Below are 27,511 nucleotides of genomic sequence, written 5' to 3'. Positions count from 1 at the left end.
ATTATAATGTATGAAGGTGGATAAATCTACTGGACCTGACCAGATATATTCAAGAACACCGCAACAGGATGGAAAAGAGGTTGCCGAGGCCCTGGCTCATATCTTTGCATCATCATTAGCCATGGGTGATGTCCTGGAAGACTGGAGGGTAGTGCAAGTAGTGTCCTTATTCAAGAAGGGCTGCAAAGACAAACCTAGGAAGTATAGACTAGTAAGCTTAACATCTGTGGTAGGTAAGTTACTTGAGAAGATTCTGAGATAAGATACACATGCATTTGGAAAGACAGGATTTGATTAGGAATAGTCACCATGGTTTTGTGCATGGGGGATCATGCCTTACAAATTTGTTAGAGTTCTTTGATGAAATGAACAGGAAGGTTGACGAGGGCAGGGTGGTAAGCATAGTCTATCTGGATTTCTGTTAGGCCTTTGATTAGGTTGCATGTGGTAGGTTGCTCTGGAAGGTTATCCGGGGGAGCTGGCAAATTGGATACACAATTGGTTTGATGGTAGGAAGCAAAGGGTAATAGTGGAAGGATGCTTGTAGGAATGTGACCAGTGGAGTGCCTCAGGGGTCGGAACTGGGCCCATTGCTGTTTGTTATCAAAATCAATGATTTGGATGAAAATGTTCAAGGCATGATTCATCAGTTTGCAGATGACAATAAAATAGGAGGTATCGTGGATAATGAAGAAGGTTATCAGAAATTGCAGTAGGACCGTGATCAGCTGGGGAAGTGCGCTGAGAAATGGCAAATGGAATTTAATACAGCTAAGTGTGAGGTCTTGCAATTTGGAAAGTCAAATCAAAGTTGGAGTTACATGGTGAAGGGCGTTTAGGAGTGTCGTGGAACAGAGGGACCTTGGAGTTCAGGTACACAGTTGTCTGAAAGTGGAATCAGAGGGCTTTTGGCACACTGGCTTCATCAGTCAGGGCATTGAGTCTAGAAGTTGGAAAGTTATGTTGCAGTTTTACAGGACATTGGTGAGTATTGGAGTACTTGGAGTATTGTATTTCATTTTGGTCATCTTCCTAGTGGAAGGATGTTGTTAAACTGAAAACAGTGCAAAAGAAATTTATAAGGAGGTTGCCAGGACTCAAGGGTCTGAGTTGTAGGGACAGGCTGGACAAGCCAGGACTTGCTCTTTGGAGCATAAGAGACTGAAAGTGTACAAGGTTATGAGAGGCATGGATAAGATAAATGCAATCAGTCTTTTCCCCAGTGTTGGGGAATCAAAGATGTGACGGCTTCAGTTTAAGGTTAGAGGAGAAAGAATAAAGGGGAACCTGAGGGACAACTTTTTTTACAGAGCGTGGTATTCATATGGAATGAGCTGCCAGTGGAAGTGGTTGAAGTGTGTTCATTCACAACATTTAAAAGGCACTTGGACAAATACAGGTACAGAAAAGGTTCAGAAGGATATGGGCCAAGTGCAGGGAAATGAAGTTAGCGTTGATGGTCATTATGGTCATCACGGAACAGCCTGGGCCAAAGGGCCTGTCTCTATGCTTTAGGACTCTATGATGGCTCAGTTATGAAATAGAATCAGCTTGTCTGATGTTGAGCTGCACAATTTTAAAAGTGTCCCACTATAATCTATGCTGAATCAGCCGATTTTGGATGAGGCATCAAAGTGGGCACGATCATACTGGCATTAGTCCTCCAATCCACTGAGAAAGCAATTCATCTTGGGTTCCTCCTCCTAATCACTGTCTATTAATTCCTGCTGAGTGTGCAAGTGTATGTGTTCTCAGGAGTCATTAAGTGGAGAATCAGGCTTGGTCAGAATGGGTGCTGGAAGCAGATTTGTAAATGAAGATAGTTTAGATTCACATTAGAAGAGCAACCATTTGGGCGAGACATCACAGGTGTGGAAAGGTACACATCTTCTCAACAAAACACTGGGAGCAAACTTCAGAAAAACAAATACAAAGGGCAAAGCATATTCTTGGAATCAAGAAAACACAAGTGAATATTACGCCACACCTCCACTGTGTCCCCACAGCTACACATCATGTCATATTGTGAAAATCAAAAATTATAATTCACAGGTGCAAAACAACACATAACAATGGGAGGCAGTGTTGCAGAACTTATTGGTGGCATGTCATTGCCAGTCAGGTGTTATGCGCCCAAAGAACAAACACAGCAACATCTATTCTCCGGGGAAGGACCTGTGTCAGATGCTGTGAGGCAGACTGGTGTCTGAAATTCACATTCGGTTTGGATCCAGGATGACATTTCACAGAGCTTTCACTTCCCCATTTATCAGAAGGACCGTTTCAGTTTCACAATACAATGTGCAACACATTTCTTAGGAGGGTCCACAACACGCTGACCAATTTTTTGTATTTATTCATGGGATGTGGACATCACTGACATGCTATCATCTATTGCCCGTCTCGAACAGTCCAGAGTGCAGTTAGGAGTCAGCCACAATGCTGTGAACATGGAGTCACATGCAGGCCAGACCAGGTTAGCATAGTGGATTTCCAACCATGGAGGACAATAATAAATCAGTTTTACAGCAATTGACATGGCAAATATAATTACCATGAGACTGGTGTTTTAGCTTCCTGAGATTTTTGTTTAATCCACATTTCACCATCTGCCACAGTGGTATTTGAATCCATGTCCCGAGAACATTAGTGAAGTCTGGATTACTTGCCCAGTGTCATTAACATGGCACCACCATTTCCATCAGTTGTCACCTCAAAGTTCTATGGATGCCTTCTGGCAAAATCTTCACTGCAGAGTACTTTACTGCTGCCTCTGTGTATTATTTGACTCTGTGTATTGTTTTGTTACTTCTAGACTTTGGGCATAAGCATCTTTTCATAATTCAGGGCAGTGTCTGGCTGGCACTCCAGTACTGAGGTGCTGCATCATTAGTGTGTCATCCTTCAGATGAAATGTTGACCCAAACCTCTGTCTGCTGCAATAGTTCAGATGAAATGGTAAATTCCCACAACATGATTTAATGACCAGCAACATGTTCTTTTGGTAAAGTGGCCAATATTCTTCACTGAACTTACATCACCAAAGCAGTCACCAAACCTTAATGTGGAGTTTATGGAGCTTTGATGTTTGCAGTGCGAGAATCATTGAGGTTCACAGCACAGAAAAAGGCCCTGCTGACCACTGAGTCCGTACCAGGTAAAAACAAGCACCGAAATATTTTAATCTCATTTGCAAATTGGCAACTGCATTTCCTAACATCACAACATCTGTTGTGTTTAAAGATGAAACACTGTAAGAAGTATGTTCAGGTGGTTCGGAGGAATATTGTAAGAAGGTACAGATTTTTTTTAAACAAGGTATGACTGTGGGGCGTACCATTTGATATGCACTGATAATGAAATGGCAGGGACTAAGAAATGGCATGAGGTTGAGTCTCTGACTATTGCATACTGGTTTTAGTGGCTAAACCTTCAAAAAGGGGTGAATTTGGTACAAATTTGTCACCCAAAACAGGTGAGAGCTTCCTTTACATACTTCAAGCAGGGACGGGGGTTGTACCACTTTCAGGATTGCAGTGAGTTTGATCAGTGATGTTGTATTAAACCCATGGGAATCTGGTGGGAGGGGAGGCCTTGGGTGCACTGCAGGTTAGACGGTCCTTTAAGAGGTTTCCAGAACTTCCACTTAAGTATTTCAGGCCAGTTATGGAACTTCTTTGTTTTATATTCAGTGTCGAATTATAGCATTTATTCAAATTTATCTCCGCTGTACCCCATGTTTTATTTATTGCGCTAGAGAATTGACTATCAGTGATCTTCCAAGTTTATGTGCTGAAATGGAAGACTAAATTGCATCAGACTGGGCAGGCTGTTCGAGAAATATTTGAATTTAGTTTGAGGGGTGTCCCCTTTAGTTTGCGAGATATCCTATGATCAAGCTCTACAGTTTCAAACAAGGAATGGTCCTGGACTCCACCACATCTTGTCTAGTGATCTCCTCTCCTTCATTTTGGCCCACTACTTCTTAATCTCCAACCTAACTGGCCATGGCAAAGAATCTTGATGGGTTTGAGATCAAGCAAATCCTCAACAGAAGTTAATGAGAACTTCTGTTCTCTTTTTCTTGACACTCTTTAAAATCTTTTCCATCTCTATGAATAAGTCTTACACAAGTTCTTCCAATGAATGGAAATTGAGTTCCAAATGTCAGCTCTAATTCAGTGGCCATGTTTGCAAATCCCATAAACAATGTCAATATTCCAGTACAGTTCAGAGAGGGAGTGTTGGACTTTTACAGGCAAATTGTTTGGAATGAGGTGTTCAACTGAGGCCAATTTTGTCCTTTCAGGTGAATGTAAAAGTGCAGAAAACGGGAAAGTGGAGGGCAACAAAAAAGGAGGAGAAAGGATGATGGGAAGAGGTTTGGGAAAATTAGAAATCAGGAGTGCTGGGTAAAGGGGAGAAGTGCTATATGCAGATAATAGTTGTTCCTGCTATACATGTCCAGCCTGTTTCTCACACACCAAATATGCCCAATTAAAAATAGAATATGGGAAATGGGTATAGGGTCTTATAGTAATTTGGCAGTTCTCTACCTCTGAGCCAGAAGGTCCACGCTCAAGTCCCACTTGCCCCAGAGATGTGTCACGGTGTATACGAACAGGGTGATTAAAGATGTGTTCAGAAGAGGATTGGTGGCTGCACGCTATCAGACCATAGGTTGCTAGTCCTCAGTACCAGAATACAGGAGTGGTAAAGGCAATTCCCCGAGAGACCACATATCTGTCTTCCTACCTTCTTCGAATGGATTCAGTGTTATGACTGAAGTGGTTTGGGACAATGTAGGATCAGCTCTAACCCTGTGCTCTACTTGTCCTGGGACCATTTGATAACGCCTGTGTAGACAGGACTTTACTTTCAGTTTAAAAAAGTAGCGAAAGTTTTAACATTCTGATTAAGATAGTGGAGGGGGCTTTACTCCAACATTGCCCATACAATTATCTACTGCTGTGTCATCATCGTTGTCTACATGGAATTTAGTAAAGCTTTGACATGGTTCTGGATGGTAGACTAATTCGTAAAGTAAGATCACATGGGATTCAGGGAGAGCTTGATGGTAGGAGACAGAAGTTGGTGGTTGAGGGTTGTTTTTTTGGACTGGCCTGTGACCAGTGGTATTCCACAGCGGGCAGAGCTGAGTCCACTTTTGTTTGTCATTTACATAATCCATTTCGGAAGCAAGTAAGTTTGTCAATGACACCAAATTGGTAGTATAATAGACAGTGAGAAAGGTTATCTGAGGGATCTTGATCATTAGGGGCAATGGGCTGAGGAGTAGCAGGTGAAGTTTAATTTGGATAAATATGTGCTATTGCATTTTGATAAAACAAACATGGCCAGGACTTGGACAATTTCTGGTAGGGCCCTGTTGTTGAACAGGGTAGTGTTGTTGAACAGAGATATCTATTGGTTCAGGCACACAGTTCTTTGAAAGTTGCATCACAGGTAGACAGGGTGATTAAAAAGGCATTTAGCACGCTTGCCTTCATTGAATAGACCATGGAGTATATTAACTGGAACGTCAAGAGGCTGTCCTGTATGTTGATGAGGCCATTTTTGAAATACAGTTCTAGTTGCCCTTCGATGGAAAGGACATTATTAAATTGCAGAGGATCCAGAAAAGATTTACCAGGATATTGCTGGGACTGGTGAGTTTGAGTTGTAGGATAGGTTGGATAGGCTGAGACTTTTTACTGGAATGTAGGAAGTTGAGGGGTGACATTGCAGAAGCTTTAAAATCATGAGGGACATAGATAAGGTGAATAGCAAATGTCTTTTCCCTAAGGTGCAGGAGTTCAAAACGAGAGAGCATGTTTTTGAAGTGAGAGGGACCTGGGGGTAATTTTTTCACACTCAAGAGTGGTTCATATATAGAATGAACTGCCAGAGGAAGTAGTAGATGCAGGTACAGTTACAACATATAAAAGACATTTGGATAAGTACATGAATCATAAAGGTTTAGAGGAGCATGGACCAAACACAGGCAAGTTGGACTATTTAGTTGGGAAACCTGGTCGATAAGGACGAGTTGGACCAAAGAGTCTGCTTTTGTGCCGCGTGACTCAATGACTGTTTGTATACCTTTTCAAACCTTCTATAACGTTCAAGATGTCTGCCCATTTGGTTTGTTATCCTTCTGTCATCTACAGAAGAAAAACAGAGCCTTTTCAGCCTCTGCTGATGTGTATGAAAGTAAGTAACCACAGGCTGAATCATTTTGTTGGCACATGGGACAACACATCCATCTTAGGAGAACCCAAACAGAGACATGCATGAGAATTCCTGGAAGTATGGCATTCTAACCGGAACTCTATCAACAGACACATCGAGTTAGACCCCATTTACCACCCCCTGAGAAAAATAACAGGAAATGACATCACCACAGGAAATGACATCACCACCAGAAATACCATCACCAACCCAAAGAAACCCAAACATATAAATAGAAAGCAGGAATCGTGTACACAAGATGTTACCTAGTAGGATAACTAAATGTCTCGAAATGAACCTCCCAGCTCAGTGAGCAAACCTACATCCAGAGTGCAGAATATTCTCAAAGGGGAGTGGGACCATCAGGAGGCCGTTGTACACATTGGAAATAACTACATAGGAAGGAAAAAGGCCAAGATTCTGAAGGGAGAACATAGGAAGTTAGGCACAAATTGAAAAAGGAGATCCTTGACGGGAGCAATACCTGGATTGCTCTGAGTGAGGGTAGGTTTATGAGGATAGAGCAAATGAATGAGTGGCTGAGGAGCTCGTGCAGGGGAGGAGGGTTCACAATTTGGATCATTGGAATTTCTTCTGGGGTAGACGTCACCTGTATAAGAAGGACAGATTGCACCTGAATTAGAAAGATACACTTGCAGGGAGATTTGCTCAAGCTGCTTGGGAGTATTTAAACTAGTAAGGTTGGTGGGGGGCGTCAGGGAAATAGTGAGGAAATTGGTGAATCTGAGACTGATATAGTTGGGAAATGGAACAAATCAGTCAAGGAAGGCAGGAACAAAGCAGACAAATGAGGTCAGACTGATAAGTTAAATTGCATTTATTTCAATGCAAGAGGCCTAACAGGGAAGACAGGTAAACTCAGGGCATGGTTAGGAACATGGGATCAGGATATCTTAGCAATTACAGAAACATGGCTCAGGGATGGACAGGATGGGCAACTTAATGTTCCAGAATACAAATGCTGTTGGAAGGTCAGAAAGGGGGGGCAGGAGAGGAGGGGGAGTAGTGTTATTCCTTATCAAAAACACCATCACAGTACTTCAGGAGGATTTTCCTAGGAATACATTCAGGGAAGTCATTTGTATGAAACTGAGAAATAAGAAAGGGATGATTACTTTATTGGGATTGTACTATAGACCTCTTAATAGTCAGCAGGAAATTGAGAAACAAATTTGTAAGGAGATCTCAGTTATCTGTAAGAATAATAGGGTGGTTATGGTAGGGGATTTTAACTTTCCAAACATAGATTGGGACTGCCATAGTGTTAAGGGTTTAGATGGAGAGGAATTTGTTAAGAGTGTACAAGAAATTTTTCTGTTTCAGTAGGTGGATGCACCTACTAGAGGAGGTGCAAAACTTGACCTACTTTTGGGAAATAAGGCAGGGCAGGTGACTGAGGTGTCAGTGGGCGAGCACGTTAGGACCAGTGACCATAATTCTATTAGTTTTAAAATAGTAATGGAAAAAGATAGACAGGATCTTAAGTTAAAGTTCTAAATTGGAGGAAGGCCACTTCTGACAGAATTAGGCAAGAATTTTCAACGGTTGATTGGGGCAGATGTTTGCAGGTAAAGGGAAAGCTGGAAAATGGGAAGTCTTCATAAATGAAATAGTGAGAGTCCACAAACAAGGATGTTCCTGTTAGGATGAAAAGCAAGACTGGTAGGTGCAGAGAATGCTGGATGATGAGAGAAATTGAGGTCTTGGCCAAGAAAAAGGTATGTCAGGTTTGGACAGGAGAGATTGAGTGAATCCTTAGAAGGGTATAAAGGCAGTAGGAATATACTTAAGAGGGCAATCAGGAGGACGAAAAGGGGACATGAGATAGTTTTGGTAAATAGGGTTAAGGAGCATCCAAAAGGGATTTTATAAATACATTAAAAGGACAAAAGGGTAACTAGGGAGAAAATAGGACCCTTCAAAGATCAGCAAGGCAACCGATATGTGGATCCACAGGAGATGGGGGAGACACTAAACTGCATCAATGTTTACTATGGAGAAGGAAATGGAAAATGCAGGAGGTCGGGAAATAGATATTGAAAAATGTCCATATTACAGGGGAGGAGGTGCATAAAGGACGGATAAATCCCCAGGACCTGATCAGGTTTACCCGAGAATTCTATGGGAAACGAGGGAAGTGATTGCTGGGCCTCTTGCTGAGATATCTGTATCATTGATAGTTGCAGGTAAGGTGCCAGAAGACTGAAGATTGGCTAACATGGTACCATTGTTTAAGAAGGGTGGTAAGGACAAGCCAAGGAATTATAGGCCAGTGAGCCCGACATCAGTAGTGGGCAGGTTGTTGGAGGGAATCCTGAGGGACAGGATGTGCATGTATTTGGAAAGGCAAGGATTGATTAAGGATCGTCAACATGGCTTTGTGCATTGGAAATTATGTCTCACAAACATGATTGAGTTTTTTGAAAAAGTAACAAAGGAGGATTGATGAGGGCCGAGTGGTGTACGTGATCGATATGGACTTCAGTAAAGTGTTCAACAAGATTCCTCATCGTAGGCTGGTGAGCAAGGTTAGATCGCATGGAATATAGGAAGAACTAACCATGTGGACACACAATTGGCTCAAAATGTAGGAGACAGTGAGGACTGCAGATCCTGGAGATCAGAGCTGAAAATGTGTTGCTGGAAAAGCGCAGAAGGTCAGGCAGCATCCAAGGAGCAGGAGAATCAACGTTTTGGGCATGAACCTGAAGAAGGGCTCATGCCCAAAATGTCGATTCTCCTGCTCCTTGGATGCTGCCTGACCTGCTGCGCTTTTCCAGCAACACATTTTCAGCTCAAAATGTAGAAGACAGAGGATTGCTTTTCAGACTGGAGGCCTGTGACCAGTGGTGTGCCACAAGGATCAGTGCATTGCTTTTTGTCATTGATATAAACAATTTGGATGCGAACAGTTAGTAAGTTTGCAGATGACACCAAAATTGGAGGTGTAGTGAACAGTGAAGAAGGTTATGTCAGAGTACAACGGGATCTTGACCAGATGGGCCAATGGGCCAAGGAGTGGCAGATGGAGTTTAATTTAGATAAATGTGAGGTGCTGCATTTTAGGAAAGCAAATCAGGGCAAGACTTACCATCAAGTGTATAAGGTCCTTGGGCAAGTTGCTGAACAAAGACACGTTGGAGTGTAGGTTCATTAGAGTGGAGTCTCAGATAGATAGGACAGTGAAGAAGGCATTTAGCATGCCTTCCTTTATTGGTTAGAGCATTGATCATTGGAGTTGGGAGGTCATGTTCTGGCTGTAGAGACATTGGTTTGGCCATTTCTGGAATATTGTGAGCAATTCTGGTCTCCCTGCTATAGGAAGGAAGTTGTGAAAGTTCAAAGGGCTCAGAAAACATTTACAAGGATGTTGCCGGGGTTGGAGGGGTTGAGCTATAGGGAGAGGCTGAATAAGCTGGGTGTTTTCCCTGGAGCATCAGAGGCTTACAGAGGTTTATAAAATCATGAGGGGCATGGATAGGGTAAATAGAAAAGGTCTTTTCCCAGGGTTGGGGGGAGTCCAGAACTAGAGGACATAGGTTTAGGGTAAGGGGGAAAGATTTATTAGGGATCGAAGCGGCAACTTTTCACTCAGAGGGTGGTGGGTGTATGGAATGAACTGCCGGAGGAAGTGGAAGAGACTGTTACAATTACAACATTTAGAGGGATATGTGCCAAGTGCTGGCAAATGGGCCTAGGTTAATTTTGGACATCTGGTTGGCATGGACCAGTTAGACTGAAGGGTCTGTTCCCATGTTTTCCATCTCGATGACTCTATATATTAGGTGAATTGGCCATGCGAAATTGTCCATAGTGTCCAGGCATGTGCAGGCGAGATGGATTAGCCAAGGGAAAGGCAGGGTTTCAGGGACGAGATGGGGGAGTGGGTCTGGGTGGAATATTCTTCAGAGATTCGGCATGAAGTTGTTGAACTGAATGGCTTGTTTCCACATTGCAGGAAGTCGATGAACTGCTAACTGATGCCACGTAAGTTTACTTTGATAGACCACATGACTCTGCAAATGATGCAGCTTCTGGGGAGAATTGAATTGAATTGAATTGAATTGAATTTATTGTTACGTGTACTGAGGCACAGTGAAAAGCTTTGTTTTGTGAGCAATACAGGCAGACCACAGAATTAAGTAGCATACATAAGTAAATAATAGGTAAACAGTGGCAAAACACAGGTACAGGCGAATGCTCAGAGTTTGAGAGTCTATTCCTTATTCTAACAAGAATAGGGTAGAAACTGTTTTGAAATCGGCTGGTGCATGTGTTCAGGCTTCTTATCCTTCTCTCTGATGGTAGAAATTGTCGAAAAACATTGTCAGGGTGGGATGGATTTTTGAGAACGCTGGCAGTCTTTCTTTGACAGCGGGCCTGGTAGATGGATTCTATGGATGGGAGGTTGGCCTATGTGATTGTGTTGCTGGTCAAAGCACAGCAGGCCAGGCAGCATCTCAGGAATAGAGAATTCGACGTTTCGAGCATAAGCCCTTCATCAGGAATATTCCTGATGAAGGGCTTATGCTCGAAACATCGAATTCTCTATTCCTGAGATGCTGCCTGGCCTGCTGTGCTTTGACCAGCAACACATTTGCAGCTGTGATCTCCAGCATCTGCAGACCTCATTTTTTACTGGCCTATGTGATTGTCTGGGCCGAGTTTACCACTCTTTGTAACAGTCTCTGATCTTGAATTGTACAGTTGCCATACCAGGTAGTGATACATCCAGACAGAATGCTCTTGATGGGACACTCGTAAAAGTTGGCAAGAGTATCCGTCATGCAAAATTTCCTAAGCTGCCTGAGGAAGCAGAGAAGTTGTTGAGCCTTTGTAACCAGTACATCCATGCGAAGAGTCCAAGAAAGCTTGTTGTAGATGTCCACTCCCAGGAGCTTGACACTTTCCACTTATTCCACCGATGTGCTGTTAATGTGTTTGAGTAACATCCCACTGAAAGTCAATAATGAGTTCCTTGGTTTTGTTGGCATTGAGAACTAGGTTGTTCTCAGTGCACCATTTTTCCAGGTCTTCTGTCATCTGTTTCGTCACCATCTGAGATTTTCCCTCAAATCTTGGGTGGTCACGTGTGACTGTGCAGGTGTCCTCCAGTACAACCTCAGAAGCCAGAACAGCCTAGCTCTGCTATGATGGTAGTTGAAAAAAGCAGGCTGCAAGTAGCAATATGAAATTGGATAATGCATTTGTAACTGTTGCATACTCACTGAGCAGGAATTCTGAGAAGAGCTAAGGAGGTGATGATGAAATATTAGACACAGTGAGAAAGCTTTAGAAGTGATGTGGTGAGATATCTGGGAAGGAAAGTATACTATTTGTTTGTCAAGATGTCTAAATCCTCTGTCATCAATGGTGGGTGCAGGAAGAACACACGAGAAGAGATTTCAGAGGTAATGAGCTGAAAAGCAGTTTGGCCAGAAGGCTGAACCAATACTTGTGAACATAGATGAGGATTATGAAATACTTACGTGTCAGGGAAAAGAAGCAGGGCAAAGGGTGTTTCATAATGAAAAGACTTTCTTCAGTTATATACCCTTTTGAGAATATAAGAATGTTGTCTTCATTTGTACATTTTTCAAACTTGGTAATTCTCAGAGGTTTGGAATGTTTACAGAATTATTTTGCAGATGTTTATGGCAGAGAGTTTCCAAGGTTGAAAGGTGACCATCATTGTGTGAAGCTTATTCGAGAAAGCAGAAGAAATCAAGAGCAAAAATCTTAAAATCTTGGAAAAGGGACAACATTCATGTTCCCTCTCAATTTCACTTTTGCAGTTACTCCTCATGTTCTCTCCTCCTTTTCACAATGAACTGCTGATCATACCTCAGATCTAGCTGGTCCTTCATCCCCCATGGCTGCAATTCAAGAACCTTTTAATACTCTGAATTTCCATGGATACAATTATTTTATACATGCTCTTTTGTTTATATTGCTTATTCTGACTGTGCATATGAGATATAAAATTTTAACAAATTATTCCCTTGACATTTTTCTGAGTAAACGAATGACTGGGCCATAAAGGCCAGGAAGATCAATTTCCCCTCCGTACATGCACTGAATTGACTAAGCAGAGAAAGCAACATTTGGGAGGCTGTACTTGATCTCAACCAGGAGTACATCGGGGAGATTGTTGGCAATTAAGGTATTTCGTGGAGATTGTGTGAAAGGGCTTACAACATCCGAGCTTTCAGTAAAATGCTCCAGAAGTGACAGCTCCTTCTCTGACTATCTGCGAGATGAGAGATGTGAAATTCTTGTTACTATTAACTCCAAACCAGATCAAAACTGCAGAATATTGGAGGGGAAAAGGGAACAGTCAACAGTCAGGCAGAAGAGTGTATGAAGGGGTAACAGAAATAGGAATGCGCAAGCTGGGGAATGATGCACCTGGAGAATTGATGACCAGAAGGGATAAAGACTTAAGAATGAGCAAATAAAGGGACTCAGGGTTACTTGGAATATGGCCCAGGCAAGAGAGGAGATTGGGGCTTGAGACAGCATTAAGACTGGGAAATTCAGTTCAGGAGGTGGAGGAGAAAGAAAGACTGGAAGATATAGATCAGGTGATTGATTTGCCTCTCAGCTTAAAATATGTCCTCCAATTTTGAACTCCCCTACATGAGGGAAAACCTTTTTATTTTCCTTATCCATACTCCTCATGATTTTATAAACCTCAGAAAGGACACCCCACAACTCTTCTGCTCCAGTGAAAAACATCCCAGCCTTTCTAGCCTCTCCTTATAACTCAAATATTCCAGTCTCAGTAACTTCCAGTAAATCTTTTCTGAATCCGCCCCAATTTAATAATCTACTTTGTACAGCAGGGCAACTGGAATTGTACATAGTACTACGAACGTGGCCTTACCAGTGTCCTGTACAACTTCAACATGACAGCAGATACTCAATGGTCTACCTGCAATGCAACTTTCAAAAAACTATGTACCTGAACCCTCTCTGTTTGACAACACCACACAGGGCCTGATCAGACACTGTATAAGTCCTGCCCTTGTTTGTTTTACCAAAATGCAACACATTGCATTCCTCTAAATTAAACTCTACCTGCCACTCCTCAGCCCAAATGATCAAGATCCCTTTGTAATTTTAGATAACCTTCTTCACTGTCCTTTACAACACAAATTTTGGTGCCATCTGCAAACTTACTAACCAACCTTACTCCAACACTAACAAGCATAGTTAGTGTACCTTCACGAAAAGTACTGCAGTAGTTTATTATTGTTCAGAACAAAACCCCTCTAATCTATCAAAGATATTGCCTCCACCCCAACATTTTCTTATTTTCAAAGCAAGTGTCAGGCGTCGCATTCTGGGTGCAATTCAGTTGGTCAATCCACCAGGCTTCAAGCAAACACACTTCATTCATACTCTACAGTTAAAATACAGGCAAAATAAAAACAAAAGAATGGCTTCGCTGTAAATCTACTGAAATAGTTAACAAAATAATCAACTACTTATTCACTGTTCCAATAGAGTAATATCCCATAAGCATACTCTTGGCAAAGGCAAATCCAGTAACATAGATTCTGTCACATGCAATTCCAGCAGCAGAAAGAGAACCCAAGCTTTTAGCTGCAGCAAAGAAAGAGCAAAATGCAGCAAATTTCACAACTCCAACAGCTACTGAGAGCTAAGATGGAAATCCTGGTTCTGTGGGAGTTTGACCCCAACCATTTCAGACTGCTTCTATCGTTCCAACTTGTACAAAACACCCAAAGTCCCACAAATGGTTTATTTCATTGGTTTGGAGGAGACTCTTGACACCTTGGTCTCAACCTCTCATCACAAAGCCATAGTATCATCACAGGTTCAAGAAGGAAACTCACCACCTTCTCAAGAGCAATGAAGGATGGGCAATATTTTGTTTCCTAGCCAACACAGCCATATTCCACGAATGAATGAAAGAAAACAGTTGTGGAGGTGATGGTATGTTACAGTTCACTCAGGTGGTCAAAATTGTTGTGGCAACATGCGCTTTACATTCATGTTGTAGTTTGGCACTATGGATGGTGACGGTAGAGACTACAATGTTCTTTCCATCACACAGCTGATCAGGAATCTCTACCTCTCTTTCTACCTGACACTGAGGATGTAATACCTGCAGGAAAACATCTGACCACAATTAGATTGATTGAAATCACTGGAATTCATCACTGAGAATCAGAGGCTGAAGGCTTTCTCTGGCACAGCATTTGCTGAGAGTAAAACAATATCATTGGTCATTCAAAGCATCTATGTGATGATGTTTTCTCCAAGTGACACAGTAAAACATCCCAGAGTAGGTTCACAGTCAGCAGTGAAATACATGACTGTACGTACATATAATTTCACAGATCAAGGAACATGCTATCTTGCAAAACCAACAAATTTTCACCGAAAATGCTGCTTTATATTCAAAAATGTAATCATTCCATGGAGAAGTTGAAGTCCTACAAATTATTGGTGTGCTGACAAGTAGGATTTCATGGGGCTGGAACAATCAGGGAATTAACATTACTAAATTATGAGTGGATATATTATAGTAAGCCCAACATTATCTCACAGTATTGACTCAATTTTTGGGAAGAGCAAACCAAGTACAAATTCCCCATCCTGCTGCCTTCACTTTCACGATCATTCTGAATGTTGAAATAACATGTGGCCATCTATTCAAACTACCATGGCATCTGTGTGTCTGGACTACAGTGGGAACACGATCAAACCTCCATGTATTTTTTTAATTCATTCATAGGATATGGGCATTGTTGAGCCTGCATTTAATGCCTTTTCCTTGTTACCTTTGAGCTGCCTTCTTGAGTCACTGCAGTCCATGTGCTGCAGGTAGACCACAATGTTCTGAGGGAGGAAATTCCAAGATTTTGACCCAACAACAGTGAAGGAAGAGCAATGTATGTACAAGTAAGGATGGTGAGTGGCTTAGAGGGGAATTTGTCAGTGGTGGTGTACCCTTGTATCTGGTGCTCTTGTCCTTCTAGGTGGAATTACAAGGTGGTGTCTGAGGATCTTTGGTGAATTTTTGCAGGGTATCTAGTAGACAGTACACTGAGCATCAGTAGTGGAAAGACTGGATGCTTATAGATATGGTGCCAATCAAGTAGGTGGCTTTGTCTTGGATGGTATTCAAAGTTAATAATCACACAACACCAGATTATAGTCCAATAGATTTATTTGGAAGCACAGGCTTTTGGAGCGCCGCTCCTTCATCAGGAGGTTGTGGAGAATAAGACCACAATGGTCTTACTCTCTGCAACCACCCGAAGGAACCACACTCCAAAAGCTAGTGCTTCCAAATAAATTTGTTGGACTATAACCTGGTGTTGTGTGATTATTAACTTTGTCCACCCGAGTCCAACACCAGCTCCTCCACATTAGATTAGATTACTCACAGTGTGGAAACAGACCCTTCGGCCCAACAAGTCCACACCGACCCACCAAAGCACAACCCACCCATTCCCCTACATTTACCTCTTTACCTAACACTGCGGGCAATTTAGCATGGCCAATTCACCTGACCTGCACATCTTTGGACTGTGGGAGGAAACCGGAGCACCCGGAGGAAACCCATGCAGGCACAGGGAGAATGTGCAAACAACACACAGTCAGTCGCCTGAGTCGGGAGTTGAGCCCAGGTCTCTGGCGCTGTGAGGCAGCAGTGCTAACCACTGTGCCACCGTAGATGGTGTTGAGCTCCTTTGGTGTTGTTGGAGCTACACTCATGAAGGCAAGTGGGGAGTGTTCCAACACAGTCCTGACTTGTGCCTTGTTCATGGTGGGCAGGCTTTAGGGAGTCAGAGGTGAGTTAGCTGCTGCAGTATTTCTTGCTTCTGATCTTCTCTTGGAGCCACTGTTTTTATATGGCGAGTCCAGTTGAGTTTTGGGCCAAGAGCAAGACCTAGGATGATAATTGTAATGGGGCAGTGGTTAGATTATCTCTTGTTAGAGATCGCCATTGCCAGCATATGTCTGGTGCAAATGTTACTTGCCACTTGTCAGCCTCAGCCTGGATATTTTCTATGTCTTGTTGCATTTGGGCCCGGACTGGTTCAGTATCTGAGGAGTTGTGAAGCCCACTTCTGACGCACAGTGCTGCACAGTCAGCAATGCTGTCTACTTTTTCAGTTGGACATCAATGATCCCCTAGCACTGCTTCAAGAGAAGTTATATCTCCCTTGTGTATCCTGGGCATTCCTCACCCACTACTAAAACTCACACTGAGAAACAGGTGATCTGAATATTGTGACATTGCTGCTTGAAGTAGTTTATCATATATTAGTTGCTATGTTCAATGCATTATAACAGTGAGGACACTTCAAAAGTATTTAATTGGCTGTTAGGCATTTTCAGACTTTTTGATGTCTTTAAAGGCACCAAAGAAATCCAAATCTTTCTTTTCTAATTGGCAACAGTTCAGTTATCTTCTGGCATTCCTTTCCTCAAGCCTTCTGCTTCTCGACAACATTCTTTTCCTTTAGACCCTCCTTGGTACTCCTGTCTGGGGTCACCCATCCCAGTACATCCATTTTGGCATTCCCACCATTTTTCCATTACACCCTCATTGGAGAGGTTGAAGGACAACTTTGTAAGAATTCAAAACAAGAAACAGTGGAGGAGGAAAAAGAGCAAAAGGTGGCAGGCCCTTGAGCTTGCTGTTACCCGAACTACATTTTGCTGCCCAATTTCCATATCCCTTGACTCTTCTGGAGCCAAAAGCATAACATGCTCAGCTTTGAATAGACCCAATTTAGCATCCACAGATATCTCGAGAATAAAAGTCCCAAAAATTCACAACTGCTTGTTCTGAAGAAATTTATCCTCATGCCAACTTAAAGTGTCACTGTTGTACTACTGTTTTCGACCATCCAACCAGAAAAAAATACAGACTTTAAGCATTGATCCTGTCAAGGTCCCTCAGAATTTTATCATTTTTTAAAACAGTAATCACATGCAGGTTTCAATTTGATCACAGCTCATTCACTAAATTCCACAAAGTGTCAACTCAAATCTATTCAACCTTATATCACTGAACACTTTTCCACATTCAAGTCACTGGAAGAGTGCAAATTGCTGTTGCTGTGTATCTGTGTTCAATTTCTAACATGTATCACTGGCCAGTGACATGTTTGCTCTCAGATTATTCAGCACTGAGCGCAGCAGAGTAGTGGAACCCAGTAGCCTTGCTAACTGATCTAACTGGGGAGCCATGATGTTTGCTCTTCTGTTTAAGAAATCTATCATACAGATAGGTGAATAAGGTGTAGTACAATGGGAAAAATATCACAAACATTGCCTGGTGCAGTGTAAAATCAGAGGGTTAGCATCTAAATTTCAGCTGAGAGTGACAACATTTTCAATTGTCTAACTACATCTAAGTAAGGATCAACAGAGGAAGTTTGTGCAGATGTGTCCTTACTCACACGGCGGTGCTTCTTGCTCTCTCCAGCTTCATGCCCAACAGATGGTACAAATCTGAACAACTCTCAGTTGGGAAAGGACTGCTGTTGTCAGTACTGAGAACAGTATGAAGGAGTGGACTGCACACCATAAGTGTTATGAAAACCGCCACACCATTTGATTGTACCCATGCCCATACAATCTCCAAAATCACACATAAAGATTCTGTCGGCATCACCTTCGGGACAAATGTTGGAGCCACTCCTGCATGTAAAAGGTTACAGAGCTTTGGAACTTTCTCCCACAAATTGCAATTTTTAAATTAGATCAATTGCTAATATTTGAACTGAGATTGATTGACATTTGTAAGCTAAGGCATTCAAGGTTAAGGGAAAATTCAGGTCATAGATCAGCTAAAATCTCATTGAATAGTTAATATTCCAATGACTTACCTGGAAACACCTCATACAGAAACCTACTTTCCAAACTTCACCCATGAACCCAACAGTTCCAACTCCTCAAGCTGCACCTCCTGACTCATTTGAAAACCAATCTTATTGTGAAGCCACATACCCAGGACAGAACTGCAGTTTCTTCAATCCATCTATCAGTCATTTGGCTCCCTGAAAACACCATTTATTTTTCCTCTAACTAATTAGAACAGGTATGATTTGTATTGCTTTCTACTCATTTTATCACAAAATTGCCATGACTAATCATTGATCCTTTGTGCTGCCTGAGCTGGAATGTTCTGTTGGTACAGAATTGTCATAAGTTTCACAATGTCCTTCTGACAATCCCTGGAAGCTAAATTGTTTGTGATACATTAAAATCAAAGGTATTGAAGATACAATGCGAAGTTTATTTGAGATCTCTCTCAGTTCATTAATGATTCTCAGTGGACTTATTGTGCCTTGTAAATAGCCTAAAAGTTAGAGCACAGAAACAGGCCATTTGCTCTATTGCTAAGTGGTACTATTTGTGCTGCACATAAGTATATGTGTCCTGAAGTGAGAACCAATATTGTTCCTTCTATTTGTTCTGCTTTTCCAGACAGGAAGGTAGGACAACGGGTACGCTACATCTCAGTCGCTTTCTCCAATCCACAACTGACTTCTCTGGGTTCTTCAAACTTTATATCTTGTAAAGTCCATATTTATATCACTGCACCACTGCACTGTCTTTAGCACTGAGTTTGGGAAAGTTTCCCTGAATCTCTCTGTCTCATGAACTCTCTGGCTTCCTTTAAGACATTGCTTAAACTGCAATTTTGTGACTAAGATTTCGAGTGTTATTTAAATATTTCATTACATGGCTAAGTGTTATTTTGCAACACGACAGTGAAGCAACTTGGGGTGTTTGCCTTTATTGAAGGTATTATACAAAGGGTTGCTGGGTTATCTCGGTTTCTGTGTAACAAATGCAAAAGACCTCATGAAAATGGAATTTCTGCTTAACAGAAACAGTCATCTTACATTTTTGCTGCACAGTGGGAAAAGGCCTGCTCTCTCTTTGGTCTCTAGCTGTCAGACCAAAATTAGGACTTCACTGTGTAAAGAAATGATAGACCAAGCTATCCATCCTATGATTCCTTTTTACAGCAATTCCTGCAATTTGCGATGCACAGGTGGATCTGATACCCACCGCCCCCCCCAAAAAAAAAAGAGAAAAGTCTCTGCTTTTATTTATTAGGACTAGCTGAGCCACATTATTGGAGTAAATCACACTTTACTCTGCATCTAATCCATGTTCTACTATTTCTAGAGGTGTTTGGCGGGACAGTGTAGAGGGACATTTACATTTTTACTCTCAGTTTAAAACAGTAGATGAGCTTTATTCTTTTCTCGCATGCCAAACTTATTCTGTTTCTGTTTGTATTTACAGCTGACAATAGTTGCTGAAGTGTTTCATTACATAGCAGCAGCATCCTGACTGACAAGCACAAACTTCACTAAAATAATTAATCACAAAAACAGAAGCCAAAATCGAGCCACTCAGCCCTCCCCACTGTAAATGCTAATTGTTAACCACTTTGCCAGAAAGAAATCTTGATGTTCATGGTTACTTGCGAGATTCTCAAAAAAAAAATGCACGTACAAGAGGTTAAAGTTCTTGAAAATTCTGCGGTCAAATTGTCACCGTGACATGAGTAAAGTGCACCGCAAAGAAGAGGCAAGTAAAGAATTTAAATGTTTCTCAGCTGTGGACCTGACTCTTATCAACAAAGATCCAAAACTGCAAGATGTTCTCAACGTCACTAATTTAATATTTATATCCATATAATATTAAATAATTTTAAAAAAAGAACACATGCAGCACACGTTTTCCACTTAGCATCGATGCAACAAAAATGTGATTTCTTCAAATTAAATATTTAACTTGAGTATGGTAGTTACTTTCCTGCATTAACAAGCGCAAAAAAAGTATTAGGTTAGTCAAGGCTCGATGGAAACGGTTCAAAAGCTCAGAAAATAGCTTCTTTGAGTAAGCAATATAGACCATGAAGGACCTCAGCAAAACAACAATGAAACCTATATGATCAAATTAGCTGCCAATGTTCAACAAATATCAATCAAAGTGAACAGTTAAGTCTGCTAATTTTTCACAACTGACATGGGGGAAACTGAAATTACAGTCATCTGGATGACAAATCAAACTAATATCTGTTAATATGTTTAATTGAGAAAACACTTTCACTTATGAAGTCATGTCAAGCTAGAAATGTTCCGTATTGTACAACTCAAAACATTTTCATGAGGATAGAGGAAATAGGAACAGTAGGCTATACTGTTCCTTAAACCTGCGCTGCCATTCAGTAACATAATGGTTCATCTTGGATTCACCTCCTTTCTTCTTTTGTTTTTTCCATATCCCTCACTCCAGATACAAATTTGGCAAGATGCAATCTCCAATCCTGGCAAACCTGATTTCTCAATGAATAGAGTAGGGGCTATTGTCATTAACATGGAGTTGTTGGGCTGCATGACTTGTTTTTGCACTGCAAACACACACAAGAATATACAAGAGCACTGAAGTGTTATTCAATACTGGGAATCGGTGCTCCAATTTGTCCGTAATGTAATCCAAAGGCTATTGCTTCCTCCAAGCAGTGTTGATTTGTGCTGTTTACTTAACAGCTTTGCTTTGCTTCCTTCCAGCCGCTGCTGTGAAAAAAAGAGCTGTGGTAACAGAAATGAAACTCCATCAGATCCCGTCATCATTGACAGGTAGGAAACAGTGTTTTATTTCCTTCAAATGTCCCTCCAGGGGAGTAGCAGTAAAGTGTTCTGAACTGTGCCTGATCACCCACAGTGTGTGGTGTTGAATATTTTCAAGCAGATGTTTGTGATAGCCTTGGATTGTAGACCTGTTTCTAATGTGAGGAATCAAAGTACCCAGAATGATTTTGAACATATCATTACAGTACAGTGGAGAAGGTTGAGGACATCATGGTACATTTACATCAGGCACACTGAATGTTGACAAGCATGCAATGGTGAAGTCCATGGAAAATGTACTTGATGTATAGTACCTTGTGGTTGTGGCAAGTGATTTAAAGACAAAGACTATGATGGCACATGTGTGGTAAATCTTTATAAGAAAAGATGGCAAATGTAGTCATTTGGGACCAGTAATTCCAGAGTGTGCGAAGATTCTTCAAACCAGAACATTGTCCATGCCTATATTACAGCAGTAAATTCTGTGTTAAAATATAGGGACCTACATCGCTAAAGATGAAAAATTAGAACTTTTATTACCATTGATTTTTAAAAATTCTGGCTTTCATTAAAGTTGAGTATCAAGACCCAGTGGACTTGTCGATAAACCTCAATTTCACCCGAACATCTTCCAATTCTCAGTCTTGCCCCAAGCCATGAAGAATCAAGAAAAGAAACCGCTCACTAGCTGTTCACCAGTTACTGAAACTACTTCCCATATTATGCTACCAATCTGCTCATTATATTACCAAGCCAATTCATAGCAGATGCTTTAAGTCTCTGGAGTCCCCAGCTGAAGATCATATGATTCAGTTGTGTGCCATCCTTGTTGTCTTTATTCTTTTAACTGGAGAAGATTTTGGGAGGTCACTGTACACCATCAAATATAGCTTCAGTCTCCTTATTGCACAGAACTGGAAATAAGCATAAAGGTCAAGGGGAAAGTGTGTCCCTACAACCTCACTGAAATAGCTACTCTTTCACCTGAACCTAATTATTGTGCCAGGGCACTGTAATTGTGGCTGAAGTGCTTGTCGTTTGATAGTTGTGCACTGACTTTCCATAAACGATCACTGGATCACAATTACTATGCTTATGAAGACTGCACGTTTTTCACAGAGCTTCTAAAGTTTTATGATAATTGGGTCATTTTAAGATTGGATAGAAGTTAACATGCTCCTGTAAAATGAACCCATGCAAACAATATGTTGCACAAACTACAAAATCTAAGACAGAAAGTGGAATCTGTGATGGATGTAAAGCAGCTGCAATCTGGAGGAGGAAACCTGACTGAAATCTCACTTGTCAAGATTAGGTGCATTGGTGCTAATTTGGCAATATATTGGCTGAGGGCATGAAGTGTGCAACACCACAGCTAAGTAGTACATTTGAAATTGCTTGATAATAATACTACAGTGTTGATAACTGGTGAAAATTTTTCTAGAGTTCAGGAATGTGAACCATTGTACTGTCCATTGCTTATTAGCACACAGAACATTTCACCAACCAGGCAGAAACAATCTGGGATATATTGAAGGAGGTGTCACTCTATTCGGACAAACACAATCATCAGCAGTGTAGTCATCTGGCAATTGCTCCTATGTTCCCATTTGCAAAAATATTGAGAGAGATGTCAGGTTAATCATGACATGGAAGCCATACTTAGGCACAGTGGGGCTGGATTTCAGTTGTCATGCAATTCCCTGATAACAGATGTTAATGGAAGGGAAAACAACGATGAATACACTGTGGATCTGAGCTTCTGATAAATTTATGAGTTAATGGGATGTGACCAACACTGGCCATAGTACCAATTATTGTCCATCCCTCATTGTACTGGAGAAAAAGGTGGTGAAACACATTTTTGACATGCAGCAACTCATGTGGTGTAAGTACACAGACATGCTACTTGAAATGTAGTTTAAATGACACTTGAAGAAATGGCAATACATTTCAGTTAGGATGGTGTGTGATTGAAGGAAAACTTCTTGGTTGTGATGTTCTCTTGTGTTTGCTGCAATTGCACTTGTAACCATGAAAGGTGCTCCTTAAGGAAGTCAATAAGATTCTGTTTAAACTTTAGATTAGATTAGATTCTCTACAGTGTGGAAACAGGTCCTTCGGCCCAACCAGTCCACACTGACCCTCCGAAGAGTAACCCACCCATACTCATTTCCCTCTGACTAATGCACCTAGCACTACGGGCAATTTAGCATGGCCAATTCACCTGACCAGCACATCTTTGGACTGTGGGAGGAAACCTACGCCGACACGGGGAGGATGCGCAAACTCCACACAGATGGTCACCTGAGGCTGGAATCAAACCTGGGACCCTGGTGCTGTGAGGCAGCAGTGCTAACCACTGAGCCATTGTGCTGCCCCTAAATACTGGAATGGGAATGGAGTTATCACACAGCAGCAGACAACAGGTGTGGAGGCTTTTCTTTGGTGAAAAGGAATATTTCTTAAAATTTCACAAAATTTTATGGCACTGAGGTTTTTCTATCATTGATAAAATGAGTTAGGTTGCTTCCTGCCTTATTCACTGTCACAGTCACACGGTCCCGAATATTGGGTAACAATCCTCTGACTTGTAAAGAGCAGTGATGAAATGTTGGAGTCAAACTCCTCATTGTTTCATCTGAAATGCCACCACTGAGACCTCAGGCAACCAATGTGATGTCTATTAACAAAATAATCAGCTTTTTTTTCAAAAAAAAAGATAAGTAAACAAAAATGGCTTCCAATCCTCCCTTGAATGTGAACTCAAGAGACCAGGAAAACTCCAAACCCAACTTTCTGTGCGGAGTTCATTCATCCTATTTTCCCTGAGAGTAAGGACCTTGCTGATTGAAAATTGTCAGCTTCAGTTAGGCATTCAGAAAATGCATCTGTTAGCTATTACCAACTGCATCCTGGAGGTGTTGTTATGTTGTATAATGGGTTTTTAGTCAAGATGAAAATCAGTGCAGTGAGGCCAAAGGGTTAATGCAATGGGGTAACTCATGTGATCTTAGCAATTAGTAAAGCAAACTTGATTATATTAAGCAACCCTTACCTCACACAAGCATAAAAAAAGTTTTGTCTTTTGTTTACATTCAATGAGCATACAATTCCTGATATTTTCTGTTCATGTATTTTAACTAAAAACAAATTGTTTGAACTGTGGAACTCAACGATCCTGTTTCACGCTTACATTTTTGTTCATACAGTGCTTTCTTGGACAAACCATTAGCCAAGTCCTATTTCCTTTTTAGCTGGATTTTAAATTAACTAACATGCCCATCAAGGCAAGATTCAACCCCAACTCTTTCCAGTTGGGAAATTAAATAACCAGATGTCTCCAAGCTCAAACTGAACATTGGGAAATGTTGAAATTAAGTTTTTTTATTTTTTTGTAAAACCCCAAGAGAATTACTGTCAACAAGAAAATATGATCCAACACAATACATCATTTAAGAAAAACAAGGAAATTTGTTTGACTTTCTATCAGTCCATTAACTACTGCAGAACCCAAGAGTGACAGGATATGCATGAATCTATGCACAGTGTTCGAAGTATACTAAATGTATGTCCACAAATCATCACTTCAGTTGAAACCAGCACAAGCCTAATGAAGTTTAACACGATGTTTTGGCAAATTGCATCTCACACTGAAACTTTATTGGGAAGCAAAGATGAAGGATTCCCAAACATTCTTACATACCAATTCCACCTGCTGCTCACATCTGACTTCAAACACCAAGTAAGGTGTAATCAGTCCTGTAATGACATTAGTAGGAGCTTTATGAGATGCATTTATTGGCTTTCTTCAGGATAGGCGGGGATTTTTTTCCCTTGGAGTGTAGGATTCTGAGGGCTGACCTGACAGAAGTTTATAAAATCACAAAGGGCATAGACAAAGGTGAATAGCCAAAGTCTTTTCCCCATGATAGGGAAGTCCAAAATGAGATGGCCTAAATTAAGGGAAGAGGAGAAAGATTTACAAGGGACCTGAGAGACAACAGTTGCACACAAAACTGATCATATATGGAACGAGCTGCCAGAAGTAGTCGATGCAATTACAACAGTTAAAATATATTTGGACGGGTGCATGAATAGAAAAAGTTTAGAGGGATATGGGCCAAATGCAGGCAGACAGAATGAATTTAGTTTAGGAAAGTCGGTTGGCATGGACAAGTTGGGCTGAAGGATCTATTTCCATGCTATGATTCTATGCTGTAATTGGACTGGAAGCTTCACCAAAATAATGCATTTTATTTTTTCTCATTGAATAATTCTTATCCTAATTGCTCATGGAATTTACAGAAACAGAAAATGTTGCCTGATTGGATAATGAAAATCGACAGACTTCATGTCAGCCTCCACCCAACCTGATTACTGATTTCTATTTTGTCCCCATTTCCCATCCTTCCTGCATGTATCAAACTTTGGGCTAAATGTTAAGAAACACTGTAAGGTCTGTTCACCTCAATTTCATGTATTGACTAACACTCTACTGTCCCAGAATGGGTCACCTTCCAGCAGAAAATCCAGCCTTTTGAGGTAAATCACTGTGGAGTTAGTAAAACAGAGCAGGTTGTCTGTAAAAACTAACACGATGCAAGCAACCATCAGGAATGGCACTGAACCCTGGCTGACTTTACTCCAGCCAGAAGTGTGGCAAGTAATAATTGATTCCCTGTTACTAAATAGCCCAGATTAAACAGTCAATTTGGAGTCTTCCGAGTCTAGCTGATTTCGTACTGTGCTGGATTGTAGCAGTCACAATTAAATTTCGGAACACTACCATTTGGGGTGGTGGTGAGTTGGTGGTGATCATCATGTCCCCATCAAACGCAGCTATCAACTCTTCGTCATGATTCTTGTCCTTTTCTTCCTCTCTAAATTTTACAAAACTACTCTCATCAGTGCTTCTCTGAATTTATCGGTTTTGTTCTGATTCAAGTTCCAAATACACCATTCTAAATACGGTTTCTTCTTGAGGGACTGCCATGTTTAAATCAAGACCAGTTGGTCTATTTGCTACTCTACATTAGTCTTTTTCAAGAATTCCTCCCTTCCTTCTTAGCCATGTGAAGCCTATTTGCTTTAAACCCTGAGCCTGACAATCATTGCTTCATGAGCAACCTCCTCTTCTATCCTGTTTCCTGAGCCTTCATTTAATTCTGCACTTTGGGCCTCAGGCTTTCACCTGGGTTTCTCTATAAACAGCCTCCTATGGGCATTGCTTCAGGGAATAACATGAACCAGATCCGACTGGCACATATTGGCAACCCATCCATCACTTAAGCTTAACCTCTCTAAACAGACTAAAACTCTTTGTGGAAAAGATTAATGAAAACAAATTCCTGTGTTTCAAGAGCCAAGTGGTTTAAATTTCTCTCCTTCGAAATATGGCTTGAATCACTAAACATCTGACTATTATAAAATGGAATGAGAGTGTAAAATGTAATATTCATAGACTTTTTCATCAATATATTATTCATTGAAGAATTTTTTTAATAAAAAAACTCCATATTTTTCTGTAATCTGTACTGCAAGCTAGCCAGCAACACTGTTGTTTGAAATGCCATACTGCAACTCCATTGCAGTCTGCTTGTTCCAGCTTTCTCAATGTCTTTGGAAGTAAAGGCATCATTTGATAGAGGTTCATGACCTACAGTTGTGAAACACATCATTTCAATCCCTGATTATACGAAATAAGAGTACATTTATTTCCAAAAAGCGTTCAAGAAAAAGGCACAGGAAAGACTACTCAGTAACATATGAGCCTATGGTGAAAGGCCTGTCTTATGAGAAGAGATTGAGCAGTTTTAGGCCCCTGCTTTCTAAAGTTCAGAAGAACGAGGGGAGATGTAATTCAGATATAAGATGCTAAAGGGGATTGACATCGTAGCCGTAGAGCAGATGTTTCTTCTTGTGTGCCAATCTAGAATAAGAGATCGTAGTTTTCGGTTAAAAGGGTGACAGATTTAAAACAAATGATAAACTATGTCTCTCAAAGAGTGCAGTGGACATCAGGACATTGAATAAATTTAAGGAGAGGCAGATTTTTAATTAGCCACGGTTGGAAGGGTTTTGGGGAGTGGGCAGAAAAGTGGAGTTGCGACCAAGATGAGATCAGCCATTATCTTATAAAATAGTGGAGCAGGCTCAAGGGTTGAATAACCTACTCCTGCCCCTAGTGCTCATTTTCTTCTCAGCTAACAGGAGCTTGAGGGTCAAGATAACTTAGATCAACATTTTTAGGCAGCAACCTCGAACTTGTGGGGTGCCACAGGCTTCAGCACTCGGGTGATAATTATTTACCACATATCCAAAATGACATTAAGTTAAAGTACTGTTGACAAGTTTGCACTTGACAAAAACAGGAAGTACGCAAGTCATGAGGATGACACAAAAAGTCTACAGCGATACAGACTGGCTAAGAATGGATAACGCCTTGACAATTGCAATATAAAGTGGGAAAATTTGAGTATGCACTTTGCCGAGAAGAATAGAAGAGCTGAATATTACCTAAATGGATAAAGACTGAAGAAAGCTGCAGTGCAGATGAATTTGAGAGGTCCTCATTCATTAATTACAAGAAACTTGCATCCAGATTCAGTAAT

General features: G+C 41.1%; 1 protein-coding gene across 5 annotated transcripts in view; it reads left to right on the top strand.

Moving 5' to 3' along the window:
- Nucleotides 1-27,511, top strand: part of LOC132837019 (transcription factor COE2) — a 268,330-nt gene that overhangs the window by 17,663 nt on the left and 223,156 nt on the right. For all 5 annotated transcript variants that reach the window (XM_060856660.1, XM_060856659.1, XM_060856662.1 and 2 more), the window contains one exon: nt 20,838-20,906. In XM_060856660.1, coding sequence (XP_060712643.1) covers nt 20,838-20,906 — 69 coding nt within the window. The remainder of the gene's footprint in view (nt 1-20,837; nt 20,907-27,511) is intronic.

The sequence above is a fragment of the Hemiscyllium ocellatum genome, chromosome 48 (genome assembly GCF_020745735.1).
Source record: "Hemiscyllium ocellatum isolate sHemOce1 chromosome 48, sHemOce1.pat.X.cur, whole genome shotgun sequence".
In the NCBI taxonomy this organism is placed as follows: domain Eukaryota; kingdom Metazoa; phylum Chordata; class Chondrichthyes; order Orectolobiformes; family Hemiscylliidae; genus Hemiscyllium; species Hemiscyllium ocellatum.
This window is presented reverse-complemented; position numbering and strand designations above follow the sequence as displayed.